Genomic DNA, 18,999 nt, shown 5'->3' with positions numbered 1-18,999 from the left:
AGCAAGTTTACTTTTTTCTCCAAAAAACTGCCCTACAAGTGTTTGCCCTGTTTTACAGATGAAGGAACCTATCACAGATATATCTGGACAAACAGAAAGTGTGACTACCAGCGTGCTCTGCCCACTTCTATCCAGAGCTGTATAAACTGAGAAGAAGAGCTGAAAGATAAATAGACAGGTAGGTAGATACACGATACATAGCCCACGGTTGGTATTTTAATGTCCCTTTAAAGCCTCAGGCACTCATCAGTGGGGCTTCTGAAAGGTGGCTGAGTCATGAGGATGCTCCAGCTAAATGTGACGTTAGGAGGAGGGGTAGGGCAGGGAGGGAGGTTACCAGGGACATGACCCGGATATATATACCTCTCTCACTGGCTCTGCCCCTCTCTCTGCTTCCTGGCCACCATGAGGAGAGCAGATCTTCTCTACCAGACCTCATTTGTCATGCTCTTTCTGTGCTAGAGCCAGCCGATCATGTACTAAAAATGTTAACCGAAATAAATCTCCCCTGCTTTGAGTTATGGAGGTGTCAGGTGTTGTGTCCCTGCAATGTAAAAGTAACTCACCCAGACACATAGGAGCCCAATTCTGTCCTTTTCCCTGAATGAGACTCTCAGAACTGGCCCACAGCCTGGTTTTGCCATTATTACCTGACCTCAGGAAAAAGAAATCACCTCCACATCAGGCCTCAGTTTCCTTATCTGTAAAATAAACTTCCCACTCCCGACTTGTGCACAGGAAGATTGTGAGGATTAAATTAAGGGTCACGTTCCTCTGGGCAGCACTTGGCATATGACAGGTGACTAATGGACGGCTCACCTTGACTCTCACAGATGTGACAGGCAGAAGGGGACGTGGCATGGGATGCTCACTCACAGGGCAGGACACTGCTGTAGCAATCCTTCCCTCTGTTCTAAGCCAGCTCAGCCACATATTTAGGCAAACTGATTCCAACCAGCTTCAGATCCTGAAGTAAGAAAAAGAAGTTGTTTATCTATTTAGCCTTCAAGTACTATTTATACCAGGTAGAACAGAGTGGGGATACAGCGGGCTAAGGGTTCACTTGTGCCCCTGAAACAAACTGAATTTCTAGCCCCAGGAAGGCCCTCATGGGAAACTGGGTCTTTGCAGATGTAACCTGTCTGCCTACTTATCTCTCAGCTCTTCTCAGTTTATACAGCTCTGGATAGAAGTGGGCAGAGCAGGCTGGTAGTCACAAGCAGGGGACATTAATCCCATGTGGGCAGCACCCACACAGGAGGAAAAGAGGCAACAAGATGTAGGCAACAAGATGAGACACCTCGGGGAAACAGAGGCAGAGATAGGAATGCCCTGCCACAAAACAGAGGGCACACAGCTACCAGCAGCTGGACCTGACGAGCAGGGCCCGACCACAAGACACCCAGGAAAGAGCCGGGCCCAGCCAATACCAAGATTGGGATTTCTGGCCTCTACAGCTACAATCCCTCTCTATTGTTTTAAAGCACACATCTTATGGTACTTTTGTTATGGCAGCCACAAGAAAGGAACCCAAAGATTTAAACAAAGGCAGAAGGACAAAGCCATGCCTAATTGTAATCCCAACACTCTGGGACTGAAACTTTGATCCCAGACTTGGCAACTCAACAACACAATTAAAAAGTAAAAAATAAAAAGGATGGAGATGTAGCTCAGTGGGAAGGCCCTGGGTTCAAAGCTCAGTACCAGAGAAACAAAACAAAAACATACAATTTGCTAAAAGCCAACGTCAGTGGGAGCACTCAGGGGCCAGAGTAGGGCTCCAGGCGATGGACTGGAACTTCTCCCCGCTCCAGGAAGTTGCCCAAACCCAAAGATTGGCCATAAGAGAAAAATAGTTCCCAACATTCAGAAAGAATCAAAAAACGATGAAAAACACACACGATCATGATTCCCCATTATGTGGCCTTGAAGCCTTATAAAGTTTTCACTTATTAGTTGGAAAGGCTTTATTCTGGGCTTCTTGATATGGAAATACTTGAAGCTATACTATATGAAGTTTTATTCAAATATTTCAAGGAAAAAGACAGACACTATGGTAATTACTATTAAGTTGGGTTATTTGGTGGTGAACCACTAGGTTGCTGAAACAGTCATGCTTTGACCTGTATTGTTATATTGTTATGTCCTGTTTTATCTCAATCTCTCCCTTATTCATTAAAAAATTATTTAGTTATTTTTTATGTTTTTTTTAATTAAGGGGAAAAATTTTAAAAATTAGCAGGGTATATAATAGTAACTTTTTTGATTTCCTATTAACTTGTTTTGAAGTCCTGTAATACTCCCACGATCTTGTTTTGACTGATTAGACTCTGTTCCATTCTGTATGATAGTATCAAGTTTGAGGGTATAGTACTACTTTGAAGGCAAGAAGATTCACTAAGATGCCCATTCTGGTTTGACTATTGCCTCCTTTGGAAGTCCTGTAATGTTTACAATGCTTAAGTTTTATTGGTCTTGTTCTCTACTGTTTTGTTCAACTTTATAATATCTAATGAGATAGACAATTCTTTTTAAGGCAACAAGAGACATTGTTGATAACCATTGTTGATAACCTTGTACTCTGTTTTACATCATGTGCTATGTCTATACTTGGTTTGACTGACAGCTTTGTTTTGCCATATTTGACTTTATTCTCTCCCCCCACAAAAAAAGTAATAAGAACTAAGGAGTAATAAAACCCAAAATGTGTAAATTTTGTTGTAAAAAAGAGAGGGAAAAAAAGAGTTCTAAATGATACAACAGCAAGAGTCTTTAGGGGTGTTAAATAGCTGACCATATTAATGTTTTTGGTTGGATCATTGAACACAACTGTTTGCAGTCTCACTGTTTGAGTGTCCACTTTGTATGCTTTGATACTGTGATTTGAGCAACTATCTCTAAGATGATAATATGTAATCTATTAACCGGTGATTTCTTACTGTTTTTTTTTTTTTTTTGTAGTTCTGTATTACTTGTACCCTTATACTGCTTTGTTTTGTTTTGTTATTTCTCTTTTTCCTTTTAAATAAAATTTTAAAAAAAAAGAAAAAAGAAAAACACACACGATACTACAGCCCTGTACTTCATACTCCTACACAAGCCCGCAGTTGGAATCGGCATGCTGCTTCTTAAAATAAGCCTCAAAATTCTCCACTCTGATCAACTTGGGCCTAAGGGAGCAAAACAAGCTGTCAGGATTTTCTTTACATTCACAGAGTGTGCATTCCAAGTAGAGAAATCTAAGTTATGTATAAAAAGTAAAGAAGTTACTTACTTTTTAGGCCTTTATCACAGGAAAGGAAAGAAAAAAACATAGTAGATTATAAAAAGTCATTTGTTAGGAAATAAATATCTTCCCAGAGTAACAAAAACTAGACTGTGATGGGGGAGGGGTCAAGGAGTACAGGTGAGAATATTATTATTCACCAAATACCGAAAATGGAATCGGGAAATTCACCTCTGTTGTATGAAATAGTCATATTTGTGAGTTTACATAACTTCTGCCCTCCCCTAGATCTTGATAACGCTGTCAATTTTTTTAAATCATAAAATACATATTACCAAATATACTATATTCATATACCAAGCCCTGCACCCCCAAATGAAGGTAACTATGATATTCGCATATACCTACTATTAAATATATATGTAAAACTGTAGAAAATGGTAAGGGCTCTTGCTTCAGGAAGTCAATATAAATCACAGGTCCCTTACTGCAAAATGAAACTACTGAGAACTTCCAGGTGATCAATCAGGAAAATGACAAAAGGTTCAACCAGTATGGTCGCAGAACAGACCCAGAACGTGAGTCTTGATCCTAATTCTAGAGACTTACTTAATTTGGGAAAAGGACACATCACTGTTCTTTGCCTCTTTCCTGTGTTGAAAAGAAACAAAAGGCCAGTTAGAGGCAAAAAGCTTCCCTCTGCATCTCCCCCTCCAGTGTGTCTAACAAATGCCTTTCCCCAGGCACTGGCTCACTCAGCTTAAGGGTCAAGCAGCAAAAGCCAATTATGAAGCTGTAAACCAGTCACTTTTATTCTACCACAAACAGTCTTACTGCAGCCAGCATTAGGAATTTCCTTGTAGTATGCATCAGTGGAATTACCTTACTGTGAAGCAAGGCTCTTTATTTCCCACTGCTTTGGGGAAAAGCCTAATACATTATTGTAGTAAATCAGACATTGTATTAAATCCAGTGTGGGTGGGGCGCCTATGCTCTCTGATGTTGCTGGCTCAACTCCATCCTGGGTGTAAAAACTACGTTCTGGAAGAGAACTTGGCAACATTTATGAAAACTGAAAATTCATACAACCACAGACCTAGCGGTTGTCCAGCTTGGCCATTCACAGAGATACCGGCAGAAGGGTTTGTAACTGTGGCCCCCAAATTGAAAACATCCAGTAAATTGGTTAAATAAGTGATAGTACTTCCACAAGTTTAAATACCCCATAGCCACTTAAAAAGAGGATGAAATGAGTAGTTACCTGTAGGTGCTGAGATGACAGAGCACTTTTTTCTGTGACAGTATTTTGGTTTTTGTTTTTATTTACCACATGTTATGGTTTAGATCTAGAATGCCCCCCAAAAGTGTTCAAAAGTGGGCTTCTGGAAAGTAATTGGGTCATGGGGATGCTGTACCCATCAGTGAACTTCTCCATTAATGATTCAGTCACTGAATGCGTTGTGTGACCTGGAAGGATGTGTCACTGTCCCCGGCTCTTCCCTTTTCTGTCTGCTTCCTGGCTGTGATGATTGAACAGCTTTCTTCTACCAGGCCCCATTTCTGCCTCAGAACCAACAAACAATGGACAGAACCCACTGAAACCATAACCCAAAATGAAACTTTCCTCCTTGAGGTTGCAAGTGTCAGTTATATTGTCCTAGCCAGAGGAATGTGATGTGTGTGTGTGTGTGTGTGTGTGTGTGTGTGTATCAAGCATCTTTACTCAGTCACGGACTCATAGTTCCAAAAAGTAAATCAGAACTTAATGCGAAAGCTGTACTATGAGCACTGTCCACTGCCCTGGGAGGGTCATAAAATGCTGTGTCAAGCAGAGAGTCTTTTTTGGCAGCAAATGAATCCCAATGGATACACAGGCTTCACATGGGCAGGGAGGAAGGCAAGCAAGGAAGGAAGATTGCCACACCATGAGCACTGTGGACCATGGGACACAACTGTCCTCTGTACCATTCATCACAGAGCTGTGAAAGTGCGTGGAATTTCCCACAAGAAAAGATTCCCTGAAAAGCAGAGGATTATATGTCACATAAGCAATGTCACCTTTTCTTTCTCCAGAAGATGAAGCCTCCCACAGCCACAATGACCAGGGCACCAAAGATGCATCCAAACACAGCTCCACAGATGACACCTGGGGTTGAAACACAGGCACCTGGTGAAAGATCCACAAGGGGCCACATGGAACCCCCACAGCAGGGGGCTGGCAGATACATGTATACACATGTGTATGTAACACATATACAAGGCATGCACACATGGGAGTTACACACCATGGCACTGGGCTCAGGGGATACAAAACCCCATTCTTCTGGGGTGAGGTGGAATCTCAGTATTGTTTTAGATTGCATTTCTCAAATGACCAGTGATAGTGAACATTTTTTCATGTATTTATTTGTCATTCATATTTCTTCATCTGAGAAGTGTGTATTCATCTCAGATGCCCATTTTTGGATTGCATCTTTGAATCTGGGGCCTCTGGTTTTTTCAATTCTTTATATGTTCTAGTAGGAATTTCTTTCTAGTAACCAAAAGCTAGTAAGCCAGAAAACCTAGCAAACAAGCCCATCAATTAGCCTCTGGCCTAGGGTTGAGGGACGTACCCTCTCTAGGTCCCAGTAGTTCCCCTGTCACTTAGCTCTGCAACCACAGATAGGAATGGTAACACCAAGGCCACAATTGCAGGACTGCAACTAAGCCACTGTGTGCCCATGAGAGTTACTTCCCTTCTCTGGGCCTTGGCAGCCTATATCTAAAAGGAGGTTGGAAAAGAGAATTCCCAAGTCTCCCAGGACTGCAAATGTTGAAGGAGTCTGTTAAGGAAAAGTCATGCAGTGTGCCTGACACGTGGGCCCAGGGGTGAGATCAAAGAGCCAAACAATCAAGGGATAAGAAACACAGCTGCCACAGAGGACCTCACCAGGGATGTGAGCTGAGGCCGGGACTGCTGTCCCCCTCTACCTGGGTCCTGAGGCAAGAACACAGCCTCCGAGTAGGGGCTGAAGGACACATAGCTCTCGGCCCCACTGATGAGTCTGTCATGCTGAAGGCTGAAATTGATGTTGGTGAAGCCAGCCACACAGACCCTGCGGGGACAGAAAACACCGTGAGGACGCGGGTCCACATTCCCACCAGAGAGGACAGCGCTGAGCACACTGAGCTCAGTCAGGACTGCAGGGACCAAAGGCCTCACCGGTAGGAGCCCAGTGGCTCCAGTTTGCCATTGTAGTAGCCCCCTGTGATAGACTCATTGCCAACTTCGATCTCGTATTTCAAGGTTCTGGTTGAGTGCTGGGACGGCACCTCGTCCTCTATACATATGAGGTATGTCACATAGGTATCTGAGGTGCCCTTTTTGAAATTGGCATAGGTGTATCTCAGAATATCTGGAGTAGGGTAGTCAGCTAAGAAGGCACACAGAAAGCAAACCTCAGTGACAGCAGAGACTTGGGTCTGCACCTAGCTAAATGACACTGCCCCAGGCAGCCTTGACACCAGGTTCTGCAACCGTTAAATTCTCAGTACTTCACTTACAGGTGTTTGTTTCACCACTATGAATCCCATCGCATAAGCTTATCATGCCCATTTTCCAGGAAAAATTAAAAAAACAAAGGTTCAAAAAACCAGCAGGACCTGGCTCAACATCAGTCAGCCTGCCCTTGGGATGGGGTGGGATTCCCTGCCCACCCCGGGGGCCCAGGGCCTGTGGTTCTGTCCATCACAGGCCAGTGCTGGGCAGCTTCGTCATCCTGTATGATCACCTGCCCTCTTCAGTAAAGGTCCACACTTCAATAAAGATCTACATTTAGGCTTTGTTGGAAAACAACAGAACAGAATAAACAGACCCAAAATAAAAAGAGAAAATAGAGACAGCTGGACATCTTTTTTGGTTTATTTGTTTGCTTTTTGGTTTTTGAGACAGGGTCTTACTATGCAGTCCAGGTTGGCCTTGAATTCATGGTGATTCTCCTGTCTCGGCCCCCAGAGTACTGGGAGTGCAGGTGTGCAACACCACACCTGGCACAACACCACTTTTTGAAAGTTCCTGACATCAGCAAATGCCTACCCTTGAGGATCCCCTCACTGCTGAGCATATTTGTCCCTCTCTTCCTCATGGACACAGGAGCATGTGACAGAAGGGCCCTGCCTGTACACATTTAGGTTGAAGAATCGCCCCAAACACCATGACTTGGCACTTTAGATCCAGGCTTCTACAAAGCACTCGCACTCAGCTTTCAAGAGACATCCTAAAATCGTATCCTTGTGACCAAAAATGCCTCTGCAAAGTGCTAGAAGAAATGCAAACCCTTTTAGTTTAAGAAAAGGTCACTATGTAAGGACCTGTGTGTGTGTGTGTGTGTGTGTGTACATTTCTGTACATGTGTCTTGAGTGTTGGAAACAAAGTTGGGAGCCAGGCCTGGTGATGCACGCCTGTAATTCCAGCATTCAGGAGGCTGAGGCAGGAAGATCACTGTGATTTCAAGGCCAGCCCGAGCTACATAGTGAGACCTTGCCTCAAAAAAAAGAAAAAAAAAGGAACAAAGTCGATTAAAACTAACTTTTCCACCTAGAAAACCTAACGCTGTAAGAGAACTCCAGTGCAAGGCCAGCAGGTCTGACTGCACCTGCGTAGGTCAGCAGCACAGAGGGGAAGCCACACTTGTGCCTCTTATTTCTCCTGTGACTCTTCTCACGCACATGGCTGAGTGAGAATTGGCTGGGGCCTGGGACCAAAGCCGGAAGCCATAGGCGCATGCGTCCTGCACTCCAGCCCCGTGGATCCGGATGCTACTCTGCCAGTCTCACCGCCAGAAGCATGATGAGGCCATGTTGGGGTCTCTGTGCAGACAGTGCGGGCACCTGCTTACCCTTCCCAGTGCTGAGGATAATGGCGTAGGCTCCGATGGGGCCGTGGCTGGCTTCAAACCCACTAAACTGGATTCTGATGGAGTTGTGGGTGATTGATGTGATGCTCGGGGCGCCATCCGGGGCAGGAGGTTTTGGAAGGAAACCACACTTGCACACTGAAAACTATGTGACATTGATAAAGGAAATCAAAGGAGACACAGAAGGAAAGAAATCCCATGTTCACAGCTTAGAAAAATTAGTACTATTGAAATATTAACAGTACTCAAAGTGATCTACAAATTCAATGCCATTTCTCTTCAAAATCCCAATGGCATTTTGTACATGCACAAAAAGCTCACGTTGTGAGTGGTCTTGAGAAAGCAGTACCCACACTTTTTGATTTCAAAATAGATTACACAGTTTACTTAATTAAAACAGTCTGACTCGGGCCTGGTGGCCGGTGGCTATAATTCCAGCACTTAGCAGGCTAAAGCAGGAGGGTCCTGCCACAAGTCTGAGGGTAGCCTGAACTACATAGTGAGACCCTGTCTCAAAAAAACTAATAATAATTAAGATGTGTGTTGGTGCATGTACCAACACCCCACAAGGAATGTGATCAGTATGTACTGTAACAATTTACCAATAAAAATTTTTAAAAGTGCAGGGCATGAAAAGATTAAGAGATTCCCTGAGTAATAACTAATCTCCTATTTCCCAAAGCAGCTCAGAACTTGTTAATATGGATTCCAAGGAAATGTTCAGTTTGCCTGAATATCTGGTCGTTTATTCCTTTATGAAATAAAATGGTAATGTTAATACAGCGATGTTAGGAGGAAAGAAAGAAAAAACAAGTCCTTGTTTTGAAGCAAATATGGTGAAGTATTTACAAACAAAAATAGAGAAAGATCAAAACTTGTTTCCAAATTACCCTTGAAGAAAAGGGAGGAGAGAATATAAAAGAACACTACTCAGAGTTGGGCTAGGCACATGAATTCCATCACACTGCCCTCTCTTTTGTGTAGATTTGGATGTTTCTATAAAAGTCAGTTTGGGGGCCAGGGATATAGCCCAGTGGCACAGCGCCTGCCTGGCAAGTACAAGTCCTGAGTCTGAGTGCTGGTACCAAGAAAAAGTCATTTTTGGGTGCAATAAAGGAAATGCTTACATAAAAGAAAAAAATGGTGATAGGTTATTCTGGGGGGTTTTGTTGGGTTTTGTTGTTGTTGTTGTTGTTGTTGTTTGGCTTTTTGAGACAGACTTGTTATGCAGTTCAGGCTGGACTTGAACTCACTTTGTAGCCCAGGTTAGCCTCAAATTCACAATAATCCTGCTGCCTCAGCCTCCTGAGTGCTGAGATTACAGGCTTGAGCCACCTCACCTGGCTCGATGGGTTGTTCTGTACAGCAACAGATCCTTTCAGAATGAAAAGAATGAGTCTGCTTTTTCAGCCTGGATTTCTAGAGAATCCGATCCCAGTCTGTGCCAATAAAGATAAGTATCTCAGGGGAAGTAAAGCCAGAAGCTGTTCCAGCCAGGTGCACAGACCTGGAGCCCACCTGTGATGCCCGGGAGGCAGGTGTTTTGGACAGCAGTTGCTGTGGCCCCGCAGGACTCCGTGGCAATGCTGATGTTGTACCATGTAGAGTAATTCAAACTTGGCACTTCGGTCCTGCAGTGGGTGCTGGTATCTGGGCAGCAGCCTGCCAGGTGATACACTGTATTAATCAAGGTCCCACTGCTGAGCCCCAACTGGAAGCCGGTATGGTTGCCAGAAGGGCGGCTTCATGTCAGGACCAAGCTGGAGTTCTGAGGGACTGTGTGGCAATGAAAGGAAACCACAGGGGCAAACTCTGCAAGGTCAGCACAGCTGTCCTCAGGTTCTGGACACTCAGGAATGCAGGTTAGAGGGAGACAGGTGCAGTGTAGGGAGGAGGAGGTAGGGCTGAACCCAAATCTTGCTCGGCTGTGAGGGGTCAGGGGACACTGGGTGTCAGCCAAGGCCTGAGATGCCCAGCACAAAACCAGGTCCCAGGAGCAGGCACACTGTGATCAGGGCCTGTCTGGGGCCCTCCTGGCAACACTTTGCAGCAGGGTAAGGTTCACACCATCCCACCTTGCAGATGAGTAAACTGAGGCTTGAGGAGAACAAGAACCTCATGAAAGTTGACTGGGAGCAGAACTAGAGCCCAGGTTTTCTAAATCCAAGTTCAGGGCGATGGCTATGCACATACATGCTGTATAATCCAGGGTAAATGGTATCAGTGTCTTTTTCTTGGTAGTGGGGTGTCGGACAGTAGTTTTAATCATGGCCAACACCACAGTGATGTCAGTGGGAAACTGTTAATACAGGGGCATTCGGATCATACTGTAAATCTTAAGGTTTTAACCATGTATTACAGTCAGACCCTTTGCCATGCCCTTCTTTTTTCTCCCCTTTGCTTCAAACACAGCTGGCCCATGGTTCCTAGCAGTTTTTTGTTTTTTGTTTTTTGTTTTTTTATCGGTACTGGAGATCGAACTCACGACTGCCTGCTTGCAAGGCAGGCACTTATGTCGCTGAGCTAAACCTCCAGCCCCGTGGTTCCTAGCAGTTTCTGAAACAGCTCTGGAGTGTTCTTCCCTGATTGTCTTTAGGAGGCATGATCAAAAATCTGGTGAATGCGTTTGCCCAGAGCCATCCAACAAAAAAGGCAGGCTTGTGAAAGTGTGACACTGTGTCCTCATCCACCTCAGGCACCATCTCTGGCTCTTCCCTAAAGTCAAAATAACCATAAAAGGTGAACGTTTTGAATCAATTCAGGACATCAAGGCAGCCATGACAGGGGTTTCCAGAACTGCTTCAGAAAGTGGCAAGAACAATGGGGTAAATGTGTTCACTGTGAGGGGGGTATGCTGAGGAGGCTTCATGACCATGTGACTTTTACCATAGTAAATTCTTCCTAATTTGCACATTTACCATCATCTTCTTTCATGCCATGTACACTGGGTGAGAGGTCATCATTAATGTCACAGAGCCCCTAGGGCAAGGTTTGCTCTGTTGCATCATGGGCTACAGTTCCCACACTCCCTATCTTGGTGTCCAGATCAGCAGCTTTTGGTCCCCAAAACCTCCACACCTCCACACCCCCACCCTGACCTGGACGCTGGTCTGAGTGCTGCCCCCTGCTGTGGGCTTCAGGAATTACAACCAAGCCAGGGAACAGTGACCAGGTTCCCAGAAACCAGAGCTAGAAGTCTAGAGCCAGCAAAGAGCCTGGGTGACTCAGAGCTGCTAACATGAAAACCCAGGACCAAGAGTTGGCTCTAAAGTCCCCAGGGAGGCTGACCCAGCGGGATCCCCACTCCTGACTCAGCCTGAGGCCCTTGAACAGCACAGTGGAAGGCAGGAGTGAGGGAGAGCTCTGTGGACAGAGCTCGCCCTGGCCTGCTCCCTCCAGCCTCAGGGCCTTTACACCAGCCACTCCTTGCTGCAACAGCTGAGACCCTCACTGCACACAGCTGGCTCCTTCACTGTCCCCAGATCTGTGCGTAGTCGCCTTTTATTGAACCTTCCCGGGCAGCCCAGAAAAACACTCCACTGCCCTCCCCTGTTCACTCCCTCCCAATTCGTTTCCTTGGCCGTAGTCATCACCCACACCTATTTATATGGCCGTTAGGTGACCCACCAGGACTGTAGAGGGCAATGTCCACACTGTCCACCCCTCGTCCTCACACCGAGAACCTGCAGTCTGCACCGGGCCACCCACCTGTGCAGAAGTTCTTCCGGTTTGGAACCAGGGACTCAACACCCCTGACTTCTGCAAAGATCTCCACAGTGTAAGATGAGCCCGGTACTAATCCAAGGATTGTGTCATGCGTGACTCCGGTGACAGTGATGTTCTGTATGGTGCTGCCACCATCCCCATCCTCCTTGATAAGAAGGTGGTAGGAGTAGGTAAGAGAGGCTGTATCCAGGCTCTCCCATTTCAGGTAGGCCGCCATAGCGTTGGCATTTACTTCAATGTCAGACACATTGCTGGGCCCTGGATTGAAAAGTAATAGCAATAAGGCCAGGTGTGATGGCACTCACCTGTCATCCCATACTCAGGAGGCCGAGGCAGGAGGATTGCGGTAAGTTTAGGCCAGCCTGGGCTACATAGCAAAACTGTCTCCAAAAAACCACAAAAGAAAAAGCATGAAGAATTTTGAATCCTAGAACAACTTTATTTACTACATCTTAAACCATCTTAGTTTCTTTTTTGGAAAAAATAAATATTGCTAATTTTTGCTGGCACAGAAAATGAAGGACTTCCCAAAAAGACAGTCAGAAGATAATTATATAGGGCCAGGTATATAGCTCAGTGGCACAGCACCTGCCTGGCAAGCACAGCGTCCTACATTGAACTCTCAGTACCCCCCCAAAAAAAAGAAAGAAAATAATTACACAGATTAAATTTGAAGAGAAATAAAGCTTTTCAGTATTTTTCCCTTTTTTCCCCTAGTACTATGCACTGAACCCAGAGCTTTCATACTAGGCTACATTCTCAGCCCCTTTCTTTTGTTTTGAAGCTCACACCTGTGGTCCTCTGGCCTCAGCCTCCCCAGGATGCTTGGATTACAGCTCGGATTACAGGAAGACACACCACAGTGAGCTCCCAGCTTCTTTTACTACATTAGGTTTATCTGAACTATATATTTTAAGATGTAATTTCCCATTTTTTTCTCTTAAATCTGACTGATGAAACAAATATACCAAAACCATACTACAAAGACCATCAACACTTATTTAGTTGGAGTGAGGCAAAACATCTCCCTCACTGTGGCAGGCAAAGCTCCTTGTCTAAGTGGGGTCTTGCAATGCCACCGTAACAGCGTGACTGTTCTCTAGTGTGTGTGGCCCTCACTTGCTGCTTCAGAGGATGACTTAAAGTTCACACGGCTTCAACCCCAGGTCCCATAAGGACGGCAGGCCTGGGCCAAGGCTGGCATTTTTCACTTACACTGCTTCAAGGTCGCTTGGACCCAGAACCCCCCAGGCCTTCACCCGGTCACTTAACCGTGCCGCCTGCTGGTGACAAGCAGGGAAAACCTGTCCTCGCAGGATGCCCGAGAGACTCACGTATGTACTGCATGATGCTGCTGGAGTCCCCCCAGACCTGGCCCAGCACGGGAGAGATGGAGATGTTATAGGGAGTGCCCGGGTGCAGGTCCGACAGAAAGATTGTCTCCTGAGAGCTGTTTGTTTCCCTGGAGCCATTGGCAGACTGGACCCACATGTGGTAGACAGATTCAGCGGCACGGTCTGTGTTCTGCCACTCCAGCGCCATCTCCGTGCTGGTGACATTAACCATGCTGACGTTAGACACTGCACTGGAGACTGGAAGAAGAAAGGAAGGAGAAGGGAAAGCTGCTTCCAACCACGGAGAATCCACCTACAGCCTGGTGTGTGTCTAGAGAACTCACTCTTTGGTCACCAAGCTGTCCACTGAGACAGAGGGGAAGCTCTAATAAAAGAGAAAAAATGCACATATGCACACCATTCTCTCAAGAATTGTGGTTCTTTTACGGCACAGAGGAACTTACCCAGCCATCTTATAAATTCTCTGGGCTTTCACTTTTATCATTCAAGGGTCCTTAGGGCCTTGGTAATCACTCTCCATGAACTACCTGAGCTGATAACCCAGCGTGTGTGGTCTGTACTTTTGCATCTGGACTTCACTCATCCACTCAAATATCACATCCCCCCACCTCCACCCTTAGCAAGTTGGAGCCAGTGATCTGCACATTCCTGGAGAGGCTGACCATAGGCAATGTAGCAAATAGGGGGGATTTACTTCTACCATCTCTTTGAAGGCAAATACTTTTATCCCTGTTTTGCTTTGTTCTAATTAATGGTGTTATTTTAGCCTGTTTCGTTTTGTTGAACTTCAGTATACATGAAAGTATGGACAGCTATTTTGAAGAGAATGAGAGATTTTACGACAGCCATTAGTGACTTCCCTATTGTCTGATTTTGAAGACCTAAAATGCCTTACTTATTCTGTTTGGATCAGTTTTATACTATGTTTTTTATGAATTCTCCATATGCAAAGACATGGACAACTATTTGGAAGAAAACAAGAGAAAACATGATAGATAGTTAAGATAAACGAAAGAAGAAGAAGAAGAATCTCCTTATCCCTGATCAGCCATTTGCTAGCTGCACCAGCCTTGGCTAGATTTAAACATTTCTATTCCCTCTAATTGTTCTCTTTGTCAAATACAAAAGGCTCACATAAAAAATAAAAAAATAAACCCTATAAAGAGTCAGGCTGCCCCCGCCACAGAGCGCAGGCCATGTGCAGGACATGCACACCAGTGGTTCTTCGGACTCCTTCATCTTCTTAAAAGTTATTAAGGACTTCAGGTTTTTTGTTCACAGGGGTCATGTTTATCAGTTTTTACTGCACTTTAAGTGAGTCTTTCCCTTCCCCCCACATTGTGACACAGTTGTCCCCAGTCAGACACCATCTGGGAAATGCCACACACGAGCAAACCAGAGTAGAAAACAGCCAAGAAACATGCAGTGTGACCATCTGATAACACTGCACAGCCTCTTCGGGGAGTCCTTGATGGTGCGGTGAATACCACTGGCCTAGCCCAGGGATCAGCAGCTTACGGCCGGAGCCAGAAAATAAATACCTCAGGTTCACAAACTACGAATTCTCCACTGCTACGCTGAATTCTAAGGCAAAAGCAGCTACCACTGGCAGTATATAAAAAATGAGCAGGATTGTGAGTCAGTAAGACTAGCTACAAAAATAGCAGGCCACTATTATCCACCAGTAGATCCACTGATATTTAGATGATGTGACAAAGGCAGGTGCCAGGGTAATCTGGTAGAAAGGCTTATGCTGGAAATAGGATAAACTGGGAGGTGAGGGAAAAGCAGATTCCAAAACCACACATACAAAATGACCCCAAGATTTATAAAAGGGGTGTGAGTGTGAGTGTGTGTGTGAGTGTGAGTGTGTGTATGTGTGTGTGTGTTCTAAAATTTTATCAGAGATGCACTCTGGCGAATGGTATTTTTGTTCTTGCTTTAGGTGGTCCGTATGTAATAACACTACAGTCCTAAGATAGGTTTAAGATTCTTCTTAATTTAAAGAAAAGCATTTGGAAGACAGGACACCTGTAACCCAGCGGCTCTCAGGCAACAGCTCAGTCCGCTCACTTACCAATCCGACTGTGAATGGCTGTGGGCTCCCCTGCAGTCCCATTGGGTCCTTGTGGAAATATTTCAAAATGGTAGTTGGTTGCAGGCATTAAGCCCACAGTGAGAATCTGCAGGTAGCTGGTCACATTGCTGTGATGTTCTCCAGACACATCCTGGTTTGTGACAATTATAAAGGACTCTGAGTCGCTGCTGTTCCACACCAAGCCAATTTGCCTCATGTCCACACTCGTCACTCAGAAGTCAAAGACTGGAAAAGGAGCTATGCAGAGACGGTGAGAGTGAGGGGAAGGGTCTGTGTCTCTGGAAATGGTGACAACTGGCACCTTATGCCTAACACAGACAGACCCTTAGACAACTGCCCCATGGGAACACAGAGTTCTGTGCTCCCCTTCTAATCAGCAACTACATGAGCAGCTCAGAAACTGCTGCTTCTGACCTCAAAGAGGGCCCAGGGGTCACATGACCGCAGACACTACCACAAAGTCACCTGCAGGACAAGACAGACCCCCGCCCCAGCTCTGGAGGAGACCCTGTCCCCTGCTGTCTGCTTTTTCCTGATGCAGTACTGAGCCCCCCTGAGCCTCTGCTTATCACTGAGTACATGACTGTAGAAAACAAAGACTCCATTTCCCAGCCTCCCTTGCAACTACAGGAAGTTACATGACTGAAATGTAGCAAACAGAAAATGAGGAATGTGAGCAGAAGCCTTATAGTGCTTCCAGGAAGCTGAGCCTGAAGGGCGAAGTTCTGTCTGGGATCCTGTATCTTTCCTCTAACTGCAACAGAGAAATGATGGCTGGAGCTCTGGCTGCCTGCCTCCAGAATCAACACAGTACTGGTGGTGATAGTGGTTGGTGACAGCTTCTGGATCCTAGGATGACAAACCAGAACACTGCCTCCTGGATCCAGCAACAGAAGCTGAGGTTTCCTGATTCCTCACTCTGCCCATAGGGACAAACAGGATGACGAGCCAGCTGAGTCAGTTCCATGGCCTCAGTGTGGCAGTCAGTTCTGGGGGCTGAGTGAAATCCCGTTCACTAATTAATGGGCTGAACTGTGCCTCCCAGCACGCATGCACTGAAGTCATAATCCTGCACTCAGCAGTGACGGTGTGCAAGGGTCTCTAAGAAGAGGCCAGACACAGGCAGAGCGCCACCTCCGGGCCAAGAGGAGAGGCTCCGGGACAAGCCATACCCATGCTCACCCTGATAACACATAGCCTCAGGAAGTATAAAAGAAACAAGTTTCTGTGCTATGCATTACAGCAGCCCTAGCAAAGTAATCCATGTGCCTTTCTGTTGAGTCTGTAAACCTGTAGTTTCCAGGATAAATCTCTTTGGGCTCAAAACAGCCCACAGTTTTCTGTTTCCTGCAGCCGAGACCTGGTTAACACTCTTGCATCTCCATCCTGCCTAGCATTGGGCTGCTTTTACCTGAGACAGAGACAAACTCCTGTCTTACTTAAGTGACTGTCTGTGGGAGCTGAAACTCACAGCTGAACCTAACTGTAATTCGTGGTGTACAAAAGCAAAAGATGAAGAAATGAAAATAGATTTCATCTTCTCCAAACAGCCAGCACAAAGGGCACTTGTAAGAAGGCATGAGGTATGTGTTGACTGGGATGCCCCAGGCTCCTGCGTGACACGTTTTTGCAGGATGAACCCTGGGCCCTGCTTCAAGCTCTCCTAGGTTCAAGCCCTTGCTGTAGCACCTGCTAGCTCAATGGACTTGGGTCAGCTGTTCAGCTGTGCTGGGGTGAAGTTTTCTCATCTGCAACAAGAGTTCAACACCCACTACAAAGACCACTGCAATACACATAAAGCACAGGGCACTGCTAGAGTCCACACTGCTATGCTGCCATGTGCCCATGTACTGTTACTGCTTTATTTCACAGCAGGAAGTGCATTACCTGTTGCCTAATCTATCATCTCACCTTTAGAGGACATTTAAGCAATCAAAAGATGAGATACACACTTCCTTACAGTGTCAGCATGCCAGGGACACCAGGACCAAAGCATCTGAGTTCTCCTTTTCTCCCTGTCTCAATTCATCCCAGGTCTCTACTCACCTCACCTCTGCTGCCCACCAGGTGTGACACCTGCCTACATCCCCTGCCTTGGCCTTGGTTCTATACCCAAAGTTGAGGGCAATGCCACCCATGTCACAAGGATGCTGGGAGCATCCAATAGTACAGTGCAGAGAAAGCAGCTATTAGCCAGGCCGGAGCAGTGACAGCTGTTACTCTGCCTTCTGAGCTTCGGGGTGAGAGTCCCTGGGGATCCATGGGCCTGTCACACAGGGTGGGGAGGAATGTCCCAGGGGGCAAACTCACAGGTGTACACCTGAAGGAAAGCTGGTGTGCCCTCCACTTTTCGCAGGAAAGGACACACTGTGTTGTTGTAAAGGGTGCTCGAGTGGAGGCCATGGATGTAGGTGTAAGTCTCATTGACACTGAGGGTGAGGGACTCATTGTGCCCGGCCACGTGGATCTCATAGGTATAGGCAGAGGATGACCCATTGTGGCTCACTGTCCAGGTCAGGCTGAGGCTCGTGGCACTGATGTTCACAGGTTTGATGTCAATCACCTGCTCAGAATCTGTGAAGACACACAACATTGGGTGAAGGGTCCCAATACAGCCTGGCAGAAGGGGCAGGGAGTAGCCACCAGCACATGCCAGTGAGCTTAAAAAGCAACCTCAGCAACTGCTCTTCCCCTTAACCATTAAACCAGGCCTTGTTGTTTACCCTGCCTTGGGAGTGGTGACTCAGAAAAGTCCCAGCACGTGTGCCTGAGAGTGAGCACTGCTCTTCCATGATGAATCAAAGGGCACAGACTGGACAGGGTGCACCTGGGTTCCCAGGCCGACTGTGTTTTCACAAATGGGATGACAGTCCCATCCTGAAGCCAGGGTCATGCAAGGATACAACTCACCACCTGCCTGCCCCCTGCTCTGAGCCCCTAATGTGATATCACTAGCACCACGTGGCCACGTGGTCTAGGAGCAGGTGCCACTGCGTGACACTAGCAGCACTGAGGTCCGGGAGTCAAGAGCGCTCTCTGTCTCCAATCCATCACCTCTGCTCCAGGTCAGGTGTCCTCCACAGGCTCCACCCTCGTTGGGCATTGTGGCTGTGTCTAAGGCCCCCCAAAGCTTCATTGGCCCTAGGTGGGGCTTTTCAGAGGTGGCTGGATCTAAGGTATGTGATGCTGTTTGATTCATGCTGCAGTGCTAGGATCCAGGGCGCTGGGACTAAGGGTGTGAGAGTAGCCTGGGTAAGATGTAAGGGACAGAAAGAGTCCTTGCTTGCCGGCTTTTCCTGCCTTCTGTCTCCCATGAACTGTTTCGCCTCTGCAATGCCCCTCTGCCGCACCTACCTGGCTTGGAGCCAGCCTGCTATGAACTGAAACCTCTACAGACTGAGCCAAATCAACCTTTCCTCCTTCATCTTGGGTGTCCGGTATTTCATCTCAGCAGCAAGAGAAAGTAATTACAACCCTTAGTAGTCATGAGGGCAGAGCCCCATGGATGAGATGACAGCAATGACCCGAGGTCCAAGAAACCCCATTCTCATCCCTCTCATCACATGAGGACACAGAGCTCAGAGCCCAGAAGAGGGCCCAGGCCCCACAGTCAGAACCCAACCTTACCAGCGCCTCAATCTCACCCTTCCAGACTCCAGAACTGTGAGAAGTGCTTATTGTGTAAGCTGCCCCTG

At 46.4% G+C, this 18,999-nt stretch overlaps 1 protein-coding gene across 1 annotated transcript in view; it reads right to left on the bottom strand.

Annotated features, from left to right (window-relative positions):
- The window catches only part of LOC100715076 (receptor-type tyrosine-protein phosphatase eta-like), a 38,773-nt gene that overhangs the window by 9,633 nt on the left and 10,141 nt on the right, over positions 1–18,999 (bottom strand). Inside the window, 13 exon segments of the mRNA XM_063255636.1 lie at positions 877–967; positions 3,083–3,170; positions 3,275–3,283; positions 3,836–3,877; positions 5,285–5,372; positions 6,200–6,324; positions 6,432–6,642; positions 8,108–8,239; positions 9,644–9,937; positions 11,834–12,109; positions 13,186–13,443; positions 15,284–15,541; positions 17,615–17,878. Coding sequence (XP_063111706.1) covers positions 877–967; positions 3,083–3,170; positions 3,275–3,283; positions 3,836–3,877; positions 5,285–5,372; positions 6,200–6,324; positions 6,432–6,642; positions 8,108–8,239; positions 9,644–9,937; positions 11,834–12,109; positions 13,186–13,443; positions 15,284–15,541; positions 17,615–17,878 — 2,136 coding nt within the window.

The sequence above is a fragment of the Cavia porcellus genome, unplaced genomic scaffold (genome assembly GCF_034190915.1).
Source record: "Cavia porcellus strain 051 isolate PalLab524CR breed Dunkin Hartley unplaced genomic scaffold, mCavPor4.1 scaffold_9, whole genome shotgun sequence".
NCBI lineage: Eukaryota > Metazoa > Chordata > Mammalia > Rodentia > Caviidae > Cavia > Cavia porcellus.
Note: the sequence above shows the minus strand (reverse complement) of the source record. Positions and strands in the feature narration are given on the sequence as shown.